At 44.0% G+C, this 21,191-nt stretch overlaps 3 protein-coding genes across 5 annotated transcripts; 1 reads left to right on the top strand and 2 right to left on the bottom strand.

Moving 5' to 3' along the window:
- The first annotated feature begins 847 nt into the window (after positions 1-847).
- On the top strand, positions 848-21,135 carry chek1 (checkpoint kinase 1). 3 transcript variants are annotated; one of them, XM_029173978.3, is made up of 15 exons: positions 848-1,008; positions 1,276-1,341; positions 1,455-1,569; positions 1,670-1,778; positions 2,101-2,165; positions 2,259-2,328; positions 2,418-2,606; positions 2,842-2,946; positions 3,040-3,123; positions 3,202-3,286; positions 3,375-3,543; positions 3,637-3,768; positions 3,955-4,056; positions 4,472-4,588; positions 20,456-21,135. In XM_029173978.3, exons 2-14 carry the CDS (start codon positions 1,277-1,279, stop codon positions 4,565-4,567), a joined length of 1,386 nt encoding a protein of 461 aa, XP_029029811.1. In that variant the 5' UTR covers positions 848-1,008; position 1,276; the 3' UTR covers positions 4,568-4,588; positions 20,456-21,135. The 3 variants fall into 3 exon arrangements, with proteins under 3 accessions (XP_029029811.1, XP_029029810.1, XP_040929711.1); XM_029173977.3 differs by lacking the exon at positions 20,456-21,135 and having other exon boundaries at positions 4,472-4,903; XM_041073777.2 differs by lacking the exon at positions 20,456-21,135 and having other exon boundaries at positions 861-1,008; positions 1,298-1,341; positions 4,472-4,903.
- Positions 5,117-10,479, bottom strand: LOC114869606 (V-set and immunoglobulin domain-containing protein 10-like 2). The gene is made up of 12 exons (XM_029173972.3): positions 10,292-10,479; positions 9,290-9,643; positions 8,542-8,817; positions 7,847-8,122; positions 7,268-7,552; positions 6,927-7,184; positions 6,562-6,852; positions 6,133-6,483; positions 5,831-5,953; positions 5,714-5,738; positions 5,508-5,608; positions 5,117-5,400 (listed from the first exon to the last, which is right to left on the bottom strand). The coding sequence occupies exons 1-12, from the start codon at positions 10,359-10,361 to the stop codon at positions 5,261-5,263; spliced, it is 2,550 nt and encodes an 849-aa protein (XP_029029805.1). The 5' UTR covers positions 10,362-10,479; the 3' UTR covers positions 5,117-5,260.
- LOC114869945 (V-set and immunoglobulin domain-containing protein 10-like 2) lies at positions 13,821-20,459 on the bottom strand. Its single transcript, XM_055502094.1, has 11 exons — positions 19,358-20,459; positions 18,368-18,721; positions 17,454-17,729; positions 16,639-16,985; positions 15,816-16,087; positions 15,613-15,718; positions 15,178-15,337; positions 14,486-14,608; positions 14,369-14,393; positions 14,163-14,263; positions 13,821-14,055 (listed from the first exon to the last, which is right to left on the bottom strand). The coding sequence occupies exons 1-11, from the start codon at positions 19,425-19,427 to the stop codon at positions 13,916-13,918; spliced, it is 1,974 nt and encodes a 657-aa protein (XP_055358069.1). The 5' UTR covers positions 19,428-20,459; the 3' UTR covers positions 13,821-13,915.
- Positions 21,136-21,191: the final 56 nt, after the last annotated feature.

The raw sequence follows: 21,191 nt of genomic DNA, 5'->3' as shown, positions 1-21,191 counted from the left end.
ACAAAGAAAACATAGAAACATAGCTGTGACTAATCAGGGATGATATGGCAAAACCCAGGGGTCATTTTATGGTCAGAACTTTTAAGGGTGGCTTTTAATTAAGACCATGACATGTTTATACATTATGTCCTCTTTTTCCAATCATTTCTTAATTTAAAATGAAATATTATGAATAATTAGATTTCCAATCCTAATAAAAAGATTTTTTCAAATTTAAATCTAACGAGCCAAGAGGACATGTTGATGTAAATTAGTTATGTTGTGTCAAGTTACCTAAGAAATAATTAGGTGCTAATATTAGCTGATATCAAATAAAATTATTCAATTCTTTGTCTGTGTTGTCCTTATAGAGCTATAAACATACAAATTCTACATTACAGGTATTAGAATATTCAGTTCATAGTTTGCAAAACCTTCAGCTTGTGGTTTCCGAATTCCAGTTACTGTACTGTACAAGTAGCATCTTTAAGCACCACAGAAGAAGAGTAATTACCATGAAAAACAAGTGGGATCATTGTAATACAGTTACTGAAGTGCATTTGTACTACCATATTATTAATACTGTGTGGGAAGAACACGGACAAATGTCTTATTTAATAAAACCTTAATTTATGCTTAACCTGCTACTTCCGAACATTTAAGTCTGTAAAATGTTTGTAATGACTGAAAAACAGAAACGTTACAGAAGATGGTGACAAAGTAAAACAGCAAAAAAGAAGTGCCGCTTCTTATAACTGTATTTATATTTGTTATTATAGATATGGTTTAGAAAAAAGAACATAAAAAGTTTAATGGTAATGCACTGCGGAATTGTTTCCCAACCGCTCGTAAAACACAAAGAAGAACTGGAGAAGGAAGTGACGCAAACAAGCGGAAGCTATCGCCTCTGAAATGACAAACGCGCCAAATTTGTGCTAAGTTCACGTCAGTCACTGTTTCAGACCCATGAAAGTCCTTGTACAGTAGTTGTTGATATTTTCAGAAAACTGGCTGAGGAAGCCTGTGCAGGTAAGAAAGCTAATGTGTTTAACTTCACGTAAACGACAGCTTTATTAGTTTGTTTCGTTTCGCTGCATAATGACTTGATGTGGTTTAACAGAGCTGTGTGATCCCAAGGTATTAATATGCCCCGAAGAAGCTTTGGCCTTTATATTATTCACAGTAGAATAGACCAGAATACATGTTAGTGGTACACAGACGCCGAGGGTATTAGCACAGAAAACGCTCTATTTCTGGATTTAAAGCTTTCCCTTCTTTGATCCCTGATTATTTTAGCATGGCGGTGCCTTTTGTGCAGGGCTGGGACCTCGTTCAGACACTGGGAGAAGGAGCCTATGGAGAGTATGTCATGGTTTGCACTCTTCAATACATATTTGGATTGGATAAAATATTGTTTATTTTAAGAATAGGACAAATGACACAATTAAGACTACTGTCTGTCTTGCTGGTCTCAGAGTTAAGCTGCTGGTAAACAGACAGACAGAGGAAGCAGTCGCAGTGAAGGTGATTGACACATCTCAGGCTAAAGAGTGTGCTGAAAATGTCAAGAAAGAGATCTGCATCCACAAGGTACTGTAGGTCTGCGGTCTTTATTCTGGACACCGATGGCTATATTGTGGAAGTAGTGTGATGGACATAACCAGAGGCAACTTCTACTGTCATTTGGCAGATGCTCAACCATGACAACATTGTGCGTTTCTTTGGCCAACGAAAGGAAGGATCAACTGTGTACCTCTTCCTGGAGTACTGCACTGGAGGAGAACTCTTCGACCGAATTGGTAAGTGTGACTTTTTTGTCGCTATAATGTCATATTGAAGCTACCAAATGCAAGCTGTACTATAAACATTTGCATTTTAATTTTAATAGTTGTATTACTATTAATCAAATCCTTTTAAAAAGAGGATTTTAAAAAGGCATGCATAGAACAAATGAGCTATGTCACCAGTTTATAATTAAACCCTTAAATGAGACAAAATGACCGATTTTAGCCTTATATGTTAGTTTGTTGCTACACTCTAGAGGTGATTTTTGATACTTTTCATTCAAGGTTGACTGGGTGTTCACTTGGCTCATTATATGTTCTCTTACTTCCATTTTAGAGCCTGATGTTGGGATGGCAGAGAAGGATGCTCATAGATTTTTTAAGCAACTAATAGCAGCTGTGGTGAGTAAAGCAAGGCCATGTGTTGATTTGCATCTGTACCTTTTTTCATCTTATTGTGTGTTTGTATATATAACATATAGGTTATACTTGCAGGAGTACCTCCACAGTGTTGGCATCACCCACAGAGACATAAAGCCAGAGAACATTTTGCTGGATGACAAAGGTAAGGATGAGAAACGTGATAGGTATTGTTGGTATTTCATTATTTCACACTTATTCTAATTATTGTTTGCTGGTATTCGTTATTCTTAGATAACCTGAAGCTCACGGATTTTGGCCTCGCAACCATGTTTCGTTTCAAAGGACGGGAGCGACCCCTTTGTCGACTCTGCGGGACTCTTCCATATGTAGCTCCAGAGCTGCTTTCTCAGAAAGAGTACAAAGCTCAGCCGGCAGATATCTGGGCTTGTGGCATAGTCCTCACTGCTATGCTAGCTGGAGGTAAGACACAAAGGATAAAGAGACCGGCATGATCTCAAAAACACTTCTTCAGGACAACACAATAGCCTGTTGCTTGGTAAAGTTTTTTGCTCTTGGAACTTGTGGTCTCAGCTTTAACTCAACTAAAACTCAACTATATATTTAAGTAACACTTGCTGATGCCTGTTAGGCATGTCTGCCTGTTAGTAGTCAGGTAGTCACATTGCAGTATGTCTGTGTGTTGTTTCTTTGTCAGAGTTGCCATGGGATCAGCCTACTGATAGCTGTCAAGAGTATTCAGACTGGCTTCAAAAGAAAACCTATTTACCTCCTTGGAAGAAAATACAACCAACACCTCTTAGTAAGTTTTAAATTGTAGTAAAGAGGTTGAAATCTAGACTTTCTACATGCTTTTGCAACTAAAATTAATACCATGCATTCTTTCTCTTGTCAGGTTTGTTGTCTAAATTATTGTTGGCTCACCCAGATGCACGTATCACCATCCAAGACATACAGAAAGACCGGTGGTTTACAGAAGGCAGGTCTTCCATTATAACAAAGACAGTACACCTTAAAAGTTTAAAATGTTCTGATGTGAAATGTTGTTTCTCTGCAGGCGTAAAACAATCTCCAGGTTCTCTGGGATCAGGAAGACACAAGGTTCTTCGCTCAGACGTGGGACTCGGTTCACGGGCCAACAGGTCAGAGTGACGTTCCCGATACTGTGTAACTCCAAGGTTTATTTGTTTTTGTGTCTGTGTTGTTAAGACCGTGCTTATCACTCCATAGCGATGACCGAATGCAGTTTTCCAGCTCTCAACCTGATCCTGCAGCAGGTGGTTGGGAGGCCATGTTGTTAATCAGCCAGGCTGATGGTCAAGTCAGCTTCTCTCAGCCGACCAAGCCAGAGCACATGTTGCTGGGTAGTCAGTTACTAGGGACTCCAGGAGCCAGTCAGGTAATTCACATTCAGCCCTACATTAGTGTGTTTTCTGTTTTTGTGTTGTTTATTATGAAATAATAAAAATCCCTTCATACTATCTTTGTGTAGTCGCTGTGGCAGAGGTTAGTGCGGAGAATGACGCGTTTCTTTACAACTGCGAACGCCGATGCTTCAGTGGCTGCCCTGAAAGACACCTGCAATGACCTGGCACTTGGCTTCAAACTCACCTGCACTAAACAAGTACGTCTGTAGTCATGTTTACAAGACAGAAGATTGAACTGCATTCAAATAGATGACACAGTGGTTACAGATAAAGCCTCCATAGGTCACTGGCAGATTGTCTGTTTCAGCTGAATGAGCACTGTATCAAATGCCCAGCAGTTACTGCCCCTAATGCATTTTAATGAACACCTGCTTGGCCTTCAGGTGACGGTGAGCACACTGGACAGACGCAACAACAAGCTCATCTTTAAAGTCCATTTGCTAGAGATGAATCAGAGAGTGCTGCTGGATTTCAGACTGTCGAAGGTGGGTTGTAGCAGTTAAAACAAATTTGTGAAATGTCTCTACTTGAAAAGTGATCCAATTCAAGCCAGGATGAAACAAATTAGTAGTACCGGTAGCACCAGGTCCGGTCTGTGAGATAATCAACCAAGTTAAATATTGCAGCAAAATATGTTGCATATTTTGAACAGCCTCTTAATTTTTTTCCTCACAACTGTATGGGTAATAGTCAGGCCACAAGAATTAAGATTTTTTTTTTTTTTTAAATAAGTTTGTTCAGAGGTTAATACATAATTTTGATTGAAGACAAATCTTTATTACTAAAAAAACTTTAGATAATTAGCAAATGTAATTACCAAATTGGCCTACAAGTAAAGAGTGCTGCTTGTGAGAATGTCTGTTTTCATACCAGACATGATGAGGTGTGTGTGTCTTACAGGGGGATGGTCTAGAGTTCAAACGACTATTTGTGAAGATTAAACAGAAGCTCGGTGACGTTGTCAGCACTCAGAAGATTTTCCTTCCCATCACATGAGCAGCCTCGACACAGATGCAGGTTAACATGGATTCTGTACATATTTGTCTGTTCCAAGTCTGTTCTCTTTGTGTGTTTGTGTGTTCTTGCTTTTCCATTACATTAGAGGAACTGCTACATGTAAGGAGGGAGAATTTTGCAAACGCCATGTCATGTCAGACAGTTCCCCCTTCCTTACACATTTATTAGGTGAAGTTTAGAGCTTAAACAAGTCAGAGCTTAGCCCACACAGGGATAAAGCTGTCCACATTCTTTTTAGACGACTCCTTTGTTCTGATTATGTTTGATTTTTAAATAGGCCAAAGTTTTGAATAAATTATCAGTGCCTGTCCTGCATTTTGTTTTTTGCAAATGGTTCTGTGACAAGTAGTAATTTTAAATTAACTATTTTATTAGTTTTCACTGTATTTATATATGTGTTTAAAAACAGAGATCTCAGAAGGCAGCTTGGAAAACCAAAAACATACTATTGCTATAATGGTGATGTTCAGTGGTTTATATGTGTAACATTTATTGGCAGATCAATGATCCTTTATAGCCACACTTAAAGTAAGGCTGACAAGGCGTTTACTCACAAATGTAAGCAGGGCTTGTCAGTGTTTATTGTAATTATACTGATATTTAAATCACAGAAAAGTGAAAATGTCTACAAAAAAAATCTTAATTTCAGCGTAAACTACAACCAATAAATAGTTATGAGCCTGCAGCCTTGACACTGATGATGACGCTCACTGGCTCGTCATCTCCAGGGGGAGGGGGTTGGCTGGCAGTGAGGGTGGCACTCGGGGGAGTAGTGAGGGGTGAAGCTGCCCGAGGTAAAGCCATGCTTGATCCTGGAAAAAGACCAGAATGGAGGCTCTGCCAATATTTTATATCAGACATTCTTTTCAGGTTTCACACACATCTCTAAGTATGCATGCTTGCTGAAAGTGCATCTAACCTGGACTAGATGGTCCACCCATTTCCTCTGTTCCTCCCTCTGAGCTTCCTACCACTTCATCCTCCGGAAAGTTGATGTTCTCCCTGGACTGGCTGTGCTGCCTTAAAACAAGAAATCTCGTAAAGATATGTCTAGACACAAAATTAGCTCACAGCATCATTCATAGCTCATATTTCATTGCCACTGATGGAAGTTCAGGTACTCACGAGCCAAACAGCATGTCATGTAGGCCTAAGGAGAGAAACACAGCGTTACTGGCACATGAGGGAACAGCTGTGATACGACAAGCCATCAGAATATTACGTGTTGTGTGTTGGACTCACGGGAGTTATTATTGCGGTTGCGGACTATGTAGATGAGCAGCAGCACTGTCGGGATGGCGGCAAAGATCATCCCACCTATAGCTGCCCCGACCACAGCACCGTACATGTTATTGCCTGGTTCCACTGCAACACATCAAAGTTACACATTGCAAAATAGTACATCTCTGAGCCCACTCAGTCTCTGTCATGTTTCATCCCCCTGAGGTGGTTTTCAATCCATGTCACTGACACAGACTTGGTCTGGCATTGGCCCTCGCGGCCCTGACTCAGTTCTCAGCCACCAACCCCACAGCCCTCAGTACCTGGAGTCCTTGCTGCAGAAGGATGTCCTATGGTGCGGTAGTTGACAGGTGTAATGCGGAACTGGTAGGTAAAGGTGGGCGTCAGTTTTGCCACTGTGTAGCTTCTGAGCTTTGGCTCCTGGATGGCCGTACTGTACCAATCTGTTGTGGTAATCCGCCCATCTGTCTCTTTGGTCCCGTTGTTCCTTCCCTTGAGTCCCATCTTCTCAGACACCGGTGTGTGCTCCAGGATGAAACCCGTCCAACCGCTGTCCTCCTCGCTTTGTACATGCCACTCCAGCTCTACCGCATTCCTCTGCCGGCTGTTGTACATCACTTTGACCAGAGTTACATTGGGTGGCATTGGGTATTCTGATAAAGCCAGAAAATGCAAAAATAAATATGCACATCTGTATGACAGGATGACAGACAGATGCAGTTATTTCTTACTCTTGACGACTAAAGTGACATTGATGTAGGTTCCTCCCACTGCGTTGGAGGTGGAGCACCTGTACTCGCCGCTGTCTTTGGTGCCGTCTGTGTCTCTCACAGTCAGATTGGTCCATCCAGATTTTCGCAGCAGAACATACTTTGAGGTGCCTTGGACGTCCTCACCCTGATTGTTAAACCAGGTGACATCATTGACTGGAAGATAGTTGGCTCTGAGGTTGCAGGTGAGCTGGACGTCACTCCCCTCATAGACAGATACGACTCTGCGCTGTGTCAGCAGCACGGGGGCCTCTGTCAACCACAATACATGTGAACGAAAAAGCCTTTCTATTTAATGTGAGGTGTTTCTGACTATGTGTACCGACCCAGTGTGAGCCTGCAGGTCTTGGTTTCCAACAAAAGTGGATGCTTAGCATGGCAGGTGTATGGTTTCCCACTGAAGGCAGCACCGTAGCCAAGAATCAGGATGTTGGCGTTCTCCTCCCCGCCATTTCCCTGGCCTCCTGGGCCTTCCCACCATACCAATGCCTTTGGGGCCCCTCCATCCCAGGAGCATGACAGAAACAGATTCTGCTTGTTTTCTAGTACATAGGCGAAGCAATTTGGCTCTGTAGTTGGAAGATCTGGCGTAAAGTCAGGTTGAATTAAGAATTTAGAGAGGGCTTGAGAACATGGATTTTTTCTTGTTCTTGTTGTCAATTCTTACATGCATGTGTGCTGCAATTTGCCGACTGCCTGAGTGCCACGTGGGAGCCCGCACATGTAAAAAAGCTGCTGGAGGGGAGGCCTTCAGACGGCAGCAAAAGGGCAGTGTTGGTTAACGAACTGCTTTTGTGCCCTGTGTCGACCTGGTCTTGTTTAGCATCTTTCAGATCTCCAATCCACTGAACAGAAGGGGAAGGGAATCCACCAGACCATGAGCAGAGCAGTCTCAGAGAGGTGTAATTCAGAGCTGCCTCCAAGGAACAGGAGGGGGAGCCGTCAGGTGGGTCTGTGGGGATAAGACACATCACAGATTAGAAATCTTCAAAACCAAAACAGCACAGTGAATGAGTTCCGGCAGCTTCCCAGATGGCCCGAACAGGAGAAAAAGTCTGCAGCCTTTCCACACCCTGCTGTGTTTGCTTGTCTTTGTGAGTTAGCATGTAAGTGCATGAGTGTGCTGATCAGGGTTTAACATTAACCCCTGTAGATCAAAATGAAAAATGATAAACATCCTGGACTACACATAAAGAGAGGAGTAAGAAGACTGACGGGATAGTCCAAGATCCGAGGTCACACTCACAGTAGACAGTCAGGCTGATGGTTTTTCTGGAGTTGGTGTTTAGGTAGGTGTTCTGTGCTAGGCAGGAGTAGTCGCCAGTGTGCATGCGGAGGATCTTGGTGATGGTGAACTGTGGTCCAGTGTAGACCTGGGAGTTGTTATAGAACCAGACGTACTGACTGGCCGGATTGGACTGGGCTTGACACATCAAAGAGACAGTCTCTCTCTCCAGTGCTGAGTAGCCACGCTCTGTTATTGTGTACGGAGTAACGTCTATTTGAGGAACGTCTGGTCCGACTGAGGAAGAAGGAAGAACAACAGGCTTAACGCCGAACACAAATACTATACTGTAAATGCAATAGTCTGATCTACGCAGTGGCCAACATGGCCACCACTCTGTTCGCAAGCAGTACTTTTGCATTTTGGCAGTAACACACACATTCATGGAGCTGTTCGTAAGAGCTAACCTGAGTAAAATAGGAAACAACACGAGTGGTGATTTATTCATGTTACGTTCCACGTGTGTTACATATTGACATTTCGTCTGAGTGTGACAAATGATGCATTTATTGATTACTCACACATCAAATGCCAAAGAAAAGAATGGTGCACGCTGGGTGGAACAGACACTAAAAAATTAAAACATATGGATGCTGGCCTCCATTTTCTCCTTAATACAAATCTCAATTCTAATCTGTTGCCACAGTCACACTCACAGATGATGTCCAGCAGTAACCGGTTGGAGCTCTCGCTGTTGACGTCGTTGCTGGCCACACAGCGGTACCAGCCTGTGTTGTTGCGGCTCACGTTGGTCACGTTGATTGTGCTGCTGGTGCTCTGAGCAAACGTTGTGATGTTTCCGGTGCGGGTTTCGTGTTCCCACGAATACTGGACGGGCCCGGTCCCGTTTTCCAGTTTGCAGCTCATCCACACCGTAGAGCCCTCCACGGGAGAGGTGTCACTTATCAGGAGGTATGGGTTGGTGATGGGAACTGCAGTCAACACAGAGTCAGACGATTGAGCAGATCAACAACTACTTCACCTGTTATGATTCCAGGGCTGGCAGGGCCTTCTGTTTCTTGTTCCCTCATCATGCCACACCCTCAGCTTTGGACCACACCACCTCCCTCTTTCTTTCAGCAAGATCAAACTGTAACCAGGTCAATGCTAAACACCTGTGCTTGCCCTCTGCTCTCACTACTACTCCCTAAAAATACTCACTCATCAAACTCACCCAGCCCTTCACTCGGTGCTGGCTCATTGTCGATTCATGATACATTTACCGCAAACTCTCTGCTGCAGGAAGGTTTGCTGGTCAGTTGTGGAGTGTTGTTGCTCATGCTTAACCACATTCCTGGTCACGCTTAGCCACGCAGTGCTCTGCATTTAGGGCGTGCATTGTTGCCTGTACATTTGTGTCATATTTCCATCACTGCCTTTCCATGACAGTGGAAGTTCTCTTACCTCGGACAATGAGATGCACGTAGTAGTAGTACACTTTGGGCTCCCCTGTTATGTCGTAAAAGGCCTGGCAGGTGTACAGGCCCTCTGCAGCTATGAGCAGCTTATTGATGGTCACAGCCGCACTGCTTGAGATGGGCGTCAGCTCTCCGAGGGTCTCGGCCAGCTTCTGGATCCTTACCCCCTGCCCCAGATTGTACAGCACAGCCTTTATGGCTTCGGTGCCGGGCATGGTGAAGCTCCATATGTACATGTCGGGCAACGTGGGGCCGCATTCCAGATTTACCGCCCTGCCCACCACCCCAAACACGCTGGTATCCTGGTACACCACCTCCCCAGTGGTAGTGATCTGCAGCCCTGGAGGAGAGACAGGACACATAGCATCACACATGTAGTTGTGTGCTGAGGAAGAGGAGATGATGGTGTCATGTGCTCTGTCAGTGTTCAGTTACAGGACTGAATGGACAATGAAGCTATAGATGCCCTGTAATAGAGTAATAATAGATTCCAGAAACTGTATTAGCTGAATACTGTTTCAGTTTATCAGTTTTCATCTTTTATTCATTTTTTTGATATGACTTTATAACTTTCTCAGTGTACTGTATACTGTAGGATAATAGATAATACTTGTCTCAAGCCTAACTGCTAAGACTACTCCCAGTGTTACTTCAGGTCAGACTGATAAAATGGCCAAGCATTTTATAAACATAGTGGGACCTGTGGTGGCCAGTAAGTAACTAGAAAAAGACAAATACATGTCTAGAGAATTTTATACCAATATACTGTGTTGTTTTGATTTTACAAAACATCACTATTTTTGACTTTAACTAAAAATTTTCTCAGTCCAACAAACATACTAAAAAGTATGTAGAAGTGTACTGCTATTACATAAATGCAGACCTCAGGTAATACATGCATATACTGTATTCCAGATCTTAGGCTTGAATATTTTTGAATCATACTATACAGACAACAGCTCAGTATAAAAGGGTGAAAGGCCCTTACCATTTATTACAGAGTTGGCCACACTGGAACGCAGAAACAAGAAGGCCAGCCCTAGCAGTTGAGACGCCATGGTACCATGATGTTTCTCAGTCCAACGTCTTGGTTTAAAATGTAATGGAGATGGTAAAAAAGTCAAAATTTGAGCTTTAACTCTAAGATGCCTTTGCTTGTCTGTCTTCTCTCTGATCCAGTCGTTTCCAGGTGCAGACTCTGAAAGAAGGAGGGCACGGCGCGACTAAACTGATTTGGGCTCAATTATTCATGTGTTTTTCCTTTCTCTCTGGCCCTCTTTGTTTCCCCAGCAGGGTTAGAGTAACACAGTGATACTGAGCTCATTCATTATAAAAGCCAGAAACATGGGTGAGCAGTTTAGCCTTCTAGCAGCACACGCATGCACGTTCCTTCACACAGGAAGCTCATGTGTATCCACTAAAAGATAACCAATGCTAACCAGTGCTTTGTGCCACTCTTTGTGTTGCTGTGTGATGTGAATATGTGAATATGAATTCAGTCTTTATTAGTCTTTTAGTTATAAACTACTTTCAATAATAAATGTAGATCTAAAAATAATCTTTTAAAGCACTTGCTGGAAGATTAGAAAAAATTCCTCCATATATAATTCAACGTTGGAAAAAACAAACAAAAACACTCATTTAAATAATAACTGGAACTGAGAGATAAGGACTTAATAATGCCATGAATAGAAAACACAGCAGCAGAGTATGGCTGGGAGTAACAAGCCAACTCAGGCCACACAGGGCTTCTTATCTGGGTTACGTGCAGGGCCAGCCCAGGCCAAGTTGGCGCCCTAGGCAGGGCTGGCTCCAAGCCTTCAGAAAAAAACATGCATAAATGAGCCCAGAGCTAAGGAGAAGGGCGCAAACTCACGATCTGGCCTAAAGCACTGAAACAAATGTGCAAAACTATGCAAAATTTTTGAGCCCGGTGGGGGACGCATAATCGAGATCACAACCTGGGGGGAGGGGGCGTAATTACAATCGCTTCCCGGGGGTGGAGAAGTGGTGAGTAGAGGGCGCAAAGTCATGATCCTGTCTAGGGCGCCAACTTGGCCAGAGCCAATGCATCAAAACACAAATGTGATTCTATGCTATAGGCGAGATCTTGATTTTGCACCCTTCTCCTCCTTTCCGGGTGCGTTTACATGTTTTTTTCTGAAGGCTTGGAGCGGTGCCCCCCCCAAGCAGACCGCCTAGTTCGCCTATGATATGTTCGCCCCAGAGCCGGCGCTGGTTACGTGGAACTAACTAAATGGTTAAAAAAACAAAGAGTACTGAGCCTGGTGGAGAACAACTTAGAAAAGAACAACTGGGAAGAAGATGATCGAGAGGTGTGGCCAGAGTCAGGGGCATGGATAGAGGGAGTGTGTAAATGACTGAGGCGAGGAGGAAGGACTGAAGTTATATAGGGAAGCAGGGGTGAGGAAACAACTTCCTGGAAGCCACATAGGAGAGGATCTGCTGCTGGTAGGTTGGTAGGGACAAGGATTGGGCCTCCAGTGGCTGCGAGAAATGAGAAGGAATGAGATGATTGACCCCTGGGGTAGATGACTGACATCAACAGAGGCAGGAACCTTGTGGTTCGTCTGGGGTGAGTAGGGCTCGGGGTAGTCCTCCTTGTTACAGGCCAGTCTGTAGCTCACACAGTCTGCAGTGCTGGGAAGCTCTTCCTAAAACCGACCTGAGTGCTGGGAGAAAAATAAGAAATACCCATAAATATCCAAACTCCACACGATAGATGATTATATGTTTATTTGAAATACTTCAATGATTACAACTTCATTAGCCCAGGTGAATGTGCTGATCGACCTTAAACAGACTGACACCTCTTTAAACATGTGATGTGAAAAGAACAAACTCAACACACAGGATACTTGGATGTCATCTCCCGGCCGTTTCCTCGTGGGCTGACATAACTTTGTGGACTGATCAAACAATACAGAGAACAGAACAAGGTAACGCAGGAGCAAGTTGGGCGGGGAGGAACAGGCAGACCAAACAAAGACGAAGAAAAAGGAGAAGAAAAACCTTTAATAGTCCCGCAGTGGGGAAATTACTCCTGTCCACTATTACAGGAGGGATAGTGGACTGGTTACATACGAGTCTCGGCGAACCAATCTCTGGACACCAAATCTAGCTATTGGTTCATGGAATGTCATGCGACTGGGGGATGGGCCCTGAGCTTGTGCAGGAGGTTGAGCGATACCAGCTAGAAATAGTCGGGCTCACCTCCAAGCACAGCCTGGGCTCCAGAACCAATCTCCTTGAAAGGGGCTGACTCTTTGCGGGCAACTCCAAAGTAGAAAAGAGGTGTGGGCTTGCTCATAGCACCCCAGCTCAGCCGCCATGTAGGAGTCCCTGGTAGACGAGAGGGTCATTTCCTGCCTTCTTGGGGTCTCTGGAGGGGAGGAACGGTGATTGGGAGGAACGGCCTCCCTGATCTGAAGCCGAGTGGTGTTGTGTTATTGGACTTCTATGCTAGGCACAGCCTGGCCATAACTAACACCATGTTAAAACAAAAAGGTGTCCATCAGTGCACATGGCACCAGGACACCCTAGGCCAGAGGTCGATTAAAGACTTTTGACCTTATGCCATATGTTTTGGACATTTGGGTGAGGTGAGGGGCTGGGCTGTCAACTTTTCACCACTTGGTGGTAAGTAGGATCTGCTGGCAGGGAAGAAGGCTGAAAAGACTTGGCAATCCAAAACATATTGTGAGGGTCTGTTGTGTAATGTCAGAGGGATCTTTAACTGACACCTCTTGGAGAGTTATGACCACGTCCCAAGAGAGGTTGAAGAAATTGAGTCCAAATGGACCATGTTCTCCACCTATATTGTCAACGTGGCTGTCCGGTGCTGTGGACGCAAGGTCTCTGGTGCCTGTTGTGATGGTAATCCTCAAACCTGGTGGTGGACGCCGGTTCTTCACCAACTCTGTTTTCTTAGTAGAGATGGGCAGCTGTTGACCTCAGTTGAGGATGTTATTGAACGGTCAAACCTTAGACACAGGAGGAACAATTTGGTTTTCTTCCTGGTCGTGGATTGCTGGACCATCTCTACGCCCTCACTAGGGTGCTCATTGCACCTCAAGCGTGTGTTAGGATGATTTGGAGCTGAATACAAAGTGGCTGGGTTAAGAATCAGTTTAATTATTTTGGGGTCTTGTTCACAAGTGAGGGAAGGAAGGAGCTTGATATTGACATACAGATCAGTGCAGTAGCTGCAGTAATGTGGCCATTTTGTTTTTGCAACTGCTTCTGTGACAAGTAGTAATTTCAGATTTTACATTAGTTTTTACTTGAAAACATGAAGAGCTCACTTTATTATGAGGTACAAGGAAACATTAGGATCACTGAAGCTCAGAAGGCAGCTTAGAAAACCAAAACCATACTACTGCTATAATGGTGATGCTCTTGTTTGAATGCATAATATTTAATCGGCAGATCAATGATCCATTATATCCACTCTTGAAATAATACTGACAAGGTTTCTAGTCACTAATGTGAGCAAGGCTTTTAAGTGTTTATTGTAATTACACTGATGTTGAAATCATAGAAGACTGAAAAGTGAAAACTGTCTACAAAAAAAACTACAACCAATAAATAGTTATGAGCCTGCAGCCTTGACTGTGATGGTGACGCTCACTGGCTCGTCATCTCCAGGGGGAGGGGGTTGGCTGGCAGTGGGGGTGGCACTCGGGGGAGTAGTGAGGGGTGAAGCTGCCCGAGGTAAAGCCATGCTTGATCCTGGAAAAAGACCAGAATGGAGGCTCTGCCAATATTTTATATCAGACATTCTTTTCAGGTTTCACACACATCTCTAAGTATGCATGCTTGCTATAAGTGCATCTTACCTGGACTAGATGGTCCACCCATTTCCTCTGTTCCTCCCTCTGAGCTTCCTACCACTTCATCTTCCGGAAAGTTGATGTTCTCCCTCGACTGGCTGTGCTGCCTTAAAACAAGAAATCTCGTAATGATATGTCTAGACACAAATTTGGCTCACAGCATCATTCATAGCTCATATTTCATTGCCACTAATGAAAGTCCAGGTACTCACGAGCCAAACAGCATGTCATGTAGGCCTAAGGAGAGAAACACAGCGTTACTGGCACATGAGGGAACAGCTGCGATACGACAAGCCATCAGAACATTGCTGGTTGTGTGTTGGACTCACGGGGGTTATTGTTGCGGTTGCGGACTATGTAGATGAGCAGCAGCACTGTCAGGATGGCGGCAAAGAGCATCCCACCTATAGCTGCCCCGACCACAGCGCCGTACATGTTGTTGCCTCGTTCCGCTGCAACACATCAAAGTTACACATTGCAAAATAGTACATCTCTGAGCCCACTCAGTCTCTGTCATGTTTCATCCCCATGAGGTGGTTTTCAACCCATGTCACTGACACAAGCTAGGTCTGATGTTGGACCCTGATGATGATGATGATGATGATGTGAGCGATTTCAGCTAAATGACAGGGGTTGAAAACCACTGTCCTGTGCTCCCCAGACACCTGACCAACAAGCCTTTCTACACCCTTAACAAACACCTGGCTTATTGCACTTCTGATAAAGAGTTTACAAGCAGCAGAAAGGTGAATTTAAGGAAAGGCAGCAGGGAAAGAGGATGGTGTGAAGTAGAGAGTGTGTAAGATTGTCTGGGTATGTTTGGTTTGTATGGGAGTCTTTCACCTAAGTGGGTAACAAAAAAAGAGAAACAAAAATATTAGATTGTCATTATAATAGCAAGACACCAGCATTGATAGTGTGAGTAGCTACAATTACTTGTTTCTCTGTTTCCCTAACTCACGGCCCTGACTTTGCTCAGTTCTCGGCCACCAACCCCACAGCCCTCAGTACCTTACAGTACCTGGAGTCCTTGCTGCAGAAGGATGTCCTATGGTGCGGTAGTTGACAGGTGCAATGCGGAACTGGTAGGTAAAGGTGGGCGTCAGTTTTGCCACTGTGTAACTTCTGGCATTTGGTTCCTGGAGGGAGTATTCTGATGAAGGCAGAAAGGGCAAAAATAACTATGCAAATCTGTATGACTGACAGGATGACAGACAAATGCAGTTATTTCTTATGATGACTAAAGTGACATTGATGTCAGTTCCTCTCACTGAGTTGGAGGTGGATTACCTGTACTCGCCACACCCAGTGTGAGCCTGCTGGTCTTGGTTTCAACGGAAGTGAATGCTTAACATGGCATGTGTATGGTTTCCCACTAAAGGCAGCGCTGTAGCAAAGAATCAGGATGTTGGAGTTCTCCTCCCGACCTTTCCCCTAGCCTCCCGGACCTTCCCACCACACCAATGCCTTTAGGGCCCCTCCATCCCAGGAGCATGACAGAAACACATTCTGCTGGTTGTCTAGTACATAGGAGGCGCACGTTGGCTCTGTAGTCAGAAGATCTGGTGTAGAATCAGGTTGAATTAGTTGAGTTAACATGGATTGTGTTCTTGTTCTTGTTGTCAATTCTTACATGCATGTGTGCTGCAATTTGCCCACTGTCTGAGTGCCACATGGGAGTGCGCCCATGTAAACAAGCTGCTGGAGGGGAGGTCCTCAGACAGCAGCAAGAGGGCACTGTTGGTTAGCAAACTGCTTTTCTGCGCCTCGATCTGGTCTTGTTTAGCATCCTTCAGGTCTCCAGTCCGCTTAACAGAAGGGGAAGGCAATCCACCAGACCAGGAGCAGAGCAGTCTCAGAGAGGTGTAATTCAGAGCCTCCAAGAAGCAGGAGGGGGAGCCGTCAGGTGGGTCTGTGGGGATAGGACACGGCTTAAGGAGGCAGTGAAGGGCAAATTGTGAGTTGCATGAGGCCTGAGAGAGACCTGGATCAGGATGAGCAGGATGATCTCTTCACAGCACCTTTTATAATAGGAGAGATGTGTATAGAAAGGCAATGTCCTGGGTGAATGTGTGTTTTTAGTCAAACATTATCAGAAAAAATCATCAAACTGTCAACACAGTGAATGACAAGTACCGGCCATCTATCCAACCAGCTCTTGTCATGGCTGTGACATCACAGCAGGGTACCTGCCAGAGAGTCCTGTCAGCTTCCCAGACGCCCAAACAGGAGAATAGGTCTGCAGCCATTCCACACCCTGCTGTGTTTGCTTGTCTTTGTGAATTAGCATGTAAGTGCATGACTGTGCTGCTGAGTGCGCATTCATTTGCAAGCTTCTGTTGTTTTAAAGAGAGCTGGGAAAACGAGAGGTGATAAAGTGGAAGAAGAGGAAAAAAGCACAAGTGAAGGAGGTTTCTGTAGAAGATGTTTCATGATCAGGGTTTAACATTAACCCCTGTAGATCAAAATGAAAATGATAAACATCCTGGACTACACATAAAGAGAGGAGTAAGAAGACTGACGGGATAGTCCAAGATCCGAGGTCACACTCACAGTAGACAGTCAGGCTGATGGTTTTTCTGGAGTTGGTGTTTAGGTAGGTGTTCTGTGCCAGGCAGGAGTAGTCGCCAGTGTGCATGCGGAGGATCTTGGTGATGGTGAACTGTGGTCCAGTGTAGACCTGGGAGTTGTTATAGAACCAGACGTACTGACTGGCCGGATTGGACTGGGCTTGACACATCAAAGAGACAGTCTCTCTCTCCAGTGCTGAGTAGCCACGCTCTGTTATTGTGTACGGAGTAACGTCTATTTGAGGAACGTCTGGTCCGACTGAGGAAGAAGGAAGAACAACAGGCTTAACGCCGAACACAAATACTATAAATGCAATAGTCTGATCTACGCAGTGGCCAACATGGCCACCACTCTGTTCGCAAGCAGTACTTTTGCATTTTGGCAGTGATAAACAAGCTACATCAAGAAAAATACCAAAAAGAAAACAACAATTTTCAAATGCCAGCGGGAGCAAAAAAATTTTAGCAGTGCACATTCTGAAGTATGGAGCTATTCTCAAGAGCTGACCTATGAGTAAAACAGGGAACAACACGAGTGGTGATTTATCAACGTTATCATTCAAGATGTGTTCATAGTGACATTTTGTCTGAGAGTGACAAATGATGCATTTATTGATTACTCACACATCAAATGCCAAATAAGAGAACAATGCACACTGAGTGGAACAGACACCAAACATCTAATCAGACTGAATGTAATGTTGGACATAGACCTCAGAACACTCACAGATGATGTCCAGCAGTAACCGGTTGGAGCTCTCGCTGTTGACGTCGTTGCTGGCCACACAGCGGTACCAGCCTGTGTTGTTGCGGCTCACGTTGGTCACGTTGATTGTGCTGCTGGTGCTCTGAGCAAACGTTGTGATGTTTCCGGTGCGGGTTTCGTGTTCCCACGAATACTGGACGGGCCCGGTCCCGTTTTCCAGTTTGCAGCTCATCCACACTGTAGAGCCCTCCACGGGAGAGGTGTCACTTATCAGGAGGTATGGGTTGGTGATGGGAACTGCAGTCAACACAGAGTCAGACGATTGAGCAGATCAACAACTACTTCACCTGTAATGGTTCCAGGGCTGGCAGGGCCTTCTGTTTCTTGTTCCCTCATCATGCCACACCCTCAGCTTTGGACCTGCTCACGTTTAACCTCATTCTTGTTCATGTTCAGCCTACTTCTTGCTCATGCTTAACCACGTTCTTGCTCACGTTTAACCACGCAGTGTTCTGCGTTTAAGACGTGCATTGTTGCCTCTCGTTAGCTCGTTTTTGTTTTGCCATGCCTAGTTCTGTTAGCCATGCTTAGGTCGTTTAGCCATGCTCAGTTTTGTTTAGCCCGAAGCTATGTATTTTGCCCTCCTGGCCGTGTTTTTTTAATTGCTCCATAAGAGTGTTTTTTGGTTAACTAATTTATGTTTTAGTTATTTTATTATTATTTAAGAGAACTTCTTTTTCCTGGCACATACTGGTTCCGACTCGGTCCAAAGGACACCCAGGATGGCAGAACGTGACATGAACTGCATCTGGTGTAGAAGTTGAGCAGGCATCTTAAACTCATCTGTTTTGTGTCACTGACTTCTATCTTCTATCAAACAGCCATTAACCTGTACATTTGTGTCATATTTCCATCACTGCCCTTCCAGCTCTTACCTCGGACAATGAGACGCACGTAGTAGTAGTACACTTTGGTCTCCCCTGTTATGTCGTAAAAGGCCTGGCAGGTGTACAGGCCCTCTGCAGCTATGAGCAGCTTATTGATGGTCACAGCCGCACTGCTTGAGATGGGCGTCAGCTCTCCGAGGGTCTCGGCCAGCTTCTGGATCCTTACCCCCTGCCCCAGATTGTACAGCACAGCCTTTATGGCTTCGGTGCCGGGCATGGTGAAGCTCCATATGTACATGTTGGGCAACGTGGGGCCGCATTCCAGAATCACCGCCCTGCCCACCACCCCAAACACACTCGTATCCTGGTACACCACCTCCCCAGTGGTAGTGATCTGCAGCCCTGGAGGAGAGACAGGACACATAGCATCACACATGTAGCTGTGTGCTGAGGAAGAGGAGATGATGGTGTCATGTGCTCTGTCAGTGTTCAGTTACAGGACTGAATGGACAATGAAGCTATAGATGCCCTGTAATAGAGTAATAATAGATTCCAGAAACTGTATTAGCTGAATACTGTTTCAGTTAATCATTTTTCACTTTTTTATTTATTTCCATTTTGATTAATAATTTGACAAGTATTATCTAGTATCCTACACTATACAGTACACCAAGACTGCTCCCAGTGTTACTTCAGGTCAAACTGATAAAATGGCCAAGCATTTCATAAAGATAGTGGGACCTGTGTTGGGCAGTGAGTAACTAGAAAACGACAAATACATGTCTAGAATTTTTTAAACTAATATACTGTGTGGTTTTGATTTTATCAAAAATTACTATTTTTGAGTTTAATTGAAATTCTCATATCAGTCAAACAAATAACTTAACTAAACTATAGTAAGAAAGTATATAGAAGTGTACTTCTTTTAATCAAATGAATGCAGATATCAAGTAATGCATGCATATACTCTATTCCAGATCTCAGACTTGAATGCTATACAGCTAGGCAGCTCAGTGTATAAGGGTGAAAGGCCCTTACCATTTATTACAGGGTTGGCCAGACTGAGGCGCAGAAACAGGAAGGCCAGCCCTAGCAGTGGGGCCACCATGGTACCATGATGATCCTCAGTCCAACGTCTTCTTCTATTAAAATGTAATAGAGATGGTAAAAAAAAGTCCAAATTTGGGCTTTAACTTTAAGATGCCTTCGCTTGTCTGTCTTCTCTCTGATCCAGTCGTTTCCAGGTGCAGACTCTGAAAGAAGGAAGGCACGGAGCGACTAAACTGATTTGAGCTCAATTATTCATGTGTTTTTCCTTTCTCTCTGGCCCTCTTTGTTTCCCCAGCAGGGTTAGAGTAACACAGTGATACTGAGCTCATTCATTATAAAAGACAGAAACATGGGCGAGCCATTTGGCCTTTCACAGCACACGCATGCACATTCCTTCACACAGGATGCTCATGTGTATCCACTAAACGATAACCAACGCTGAGGATCTCACAAAAACCTCTCGTCTTCACATTTATGGTGCCAACTTTCACAAACACTTTCACGCAGCTCCCTATGATGTTGTGTGATAAAACTGGGAAATCTGATGATTGCTCATGCAGATATAAACCATCATCTTTTCACACCTTCCAGCTGTGCAGCGCTAGAATACAAAACCATGGATGAAAAGACGGATTAAAGGGGATTTATTTCTTAGATTTTCTTCTTCCTTTGTTTGTTTCAGAACAAGCCACAGCACAAAAATATCTTACAAGCATAACACAAACAGAAGTGGTTTTAATTTGGGAGAAAATGATGACATCGGCAGAATCATCTTCATAGATCCTTGACGAACACAGTTATTGTCATCGTTAGTTGTAATATTTATGGATCCCGATTTTAATTTCAGGGGTCATGTAGGGACCAGAGAGCAGACCAAACTCCACTGATGAGATTAGGATTAAAATAGATTTCGAAATCTGGCAGCAAAGCTTCGTGTTTGCTGTGAGCTACGCGCGCATTTAACGATGTACTGCAGTGTCCAATTAACAACATTCCAGCTGAGTATGGTCAAAGATCGCTGAGGACAAGGATTCTAATTTAGGCTTTTAGTAATTCTTGCTTCTCTATCAATTCATGTGTTTTCAGATGAAACTGCGTAATGAGGAGGTGGAACCATGAGGTTTGTAAGGTGAGATGTAAGATGTCATGAATGAATGCAGGAGACAGATCAGTTTGCTCACCTGGAAGAGAAGCGGAATCAGAAGCTTTTAGTTTCTCATCAAATGCACATCCAACATATATCCAACACAACATATAGAGATTTTTAAAAAATATTGGGCTGAACAATTTGGTCCTAAATATATGTATACATGAAGAATCTAAAACCGTTATTTTGCAGAGAGTACAATGTTTTTTTTTTCTTCTCAATATATAAGTGAAATGAAGACAGTAAGTGAATATGTCACCTTGATAACACACATCTTGTAAATCATGAATGACCCTTTACATTTCGTTCCTGGAAAGAAAGTATGAGAGTAGAAACTGTGGTTCTCCGGTTGCTGCTGTGACACAGTGACACCGGCTTGTTTGGCCTGTTTCATTATGACACATGCACTGATCCAGAAAAAGAAACTCTGTAAAACCTGGTTTTCTTATCTTGTTTAGAGCATCTGGGTCGAAAGTAATTTCCCCTCGGGGATCAATAAAGTATTTCTATTATATTCTATTCTATTTAAAGCAAAGTACTGTGCAGATGGCAGTAAGTACTGTAGATCTGGGTTCAGCTGAGGCGGAGCGACCAGTTTAAGGATTCACTGAGAGACCGATTAAGACACACCCAAAGAATCATGTCCTTGGTCCTACTGCATTTACAGTGGGTTTG

Source organism: Betta splendens, chromosome 14 (genome assembly GCF_900634795.4).
Source record: "Betta splendens chromosome 14, fBetSpl5.4, whole genome shotgun sequence".
NCBI classification, from domain to species: domain Eukaryota; kingdom Metazoa; phylum Chordata; class Actinopteri; order Anabantiformes; family Osphronemidae; genus Betta; species Betta splendens.
This window is presented reverse-complemented; position numbering and strand designations above follow the sequence as displayed.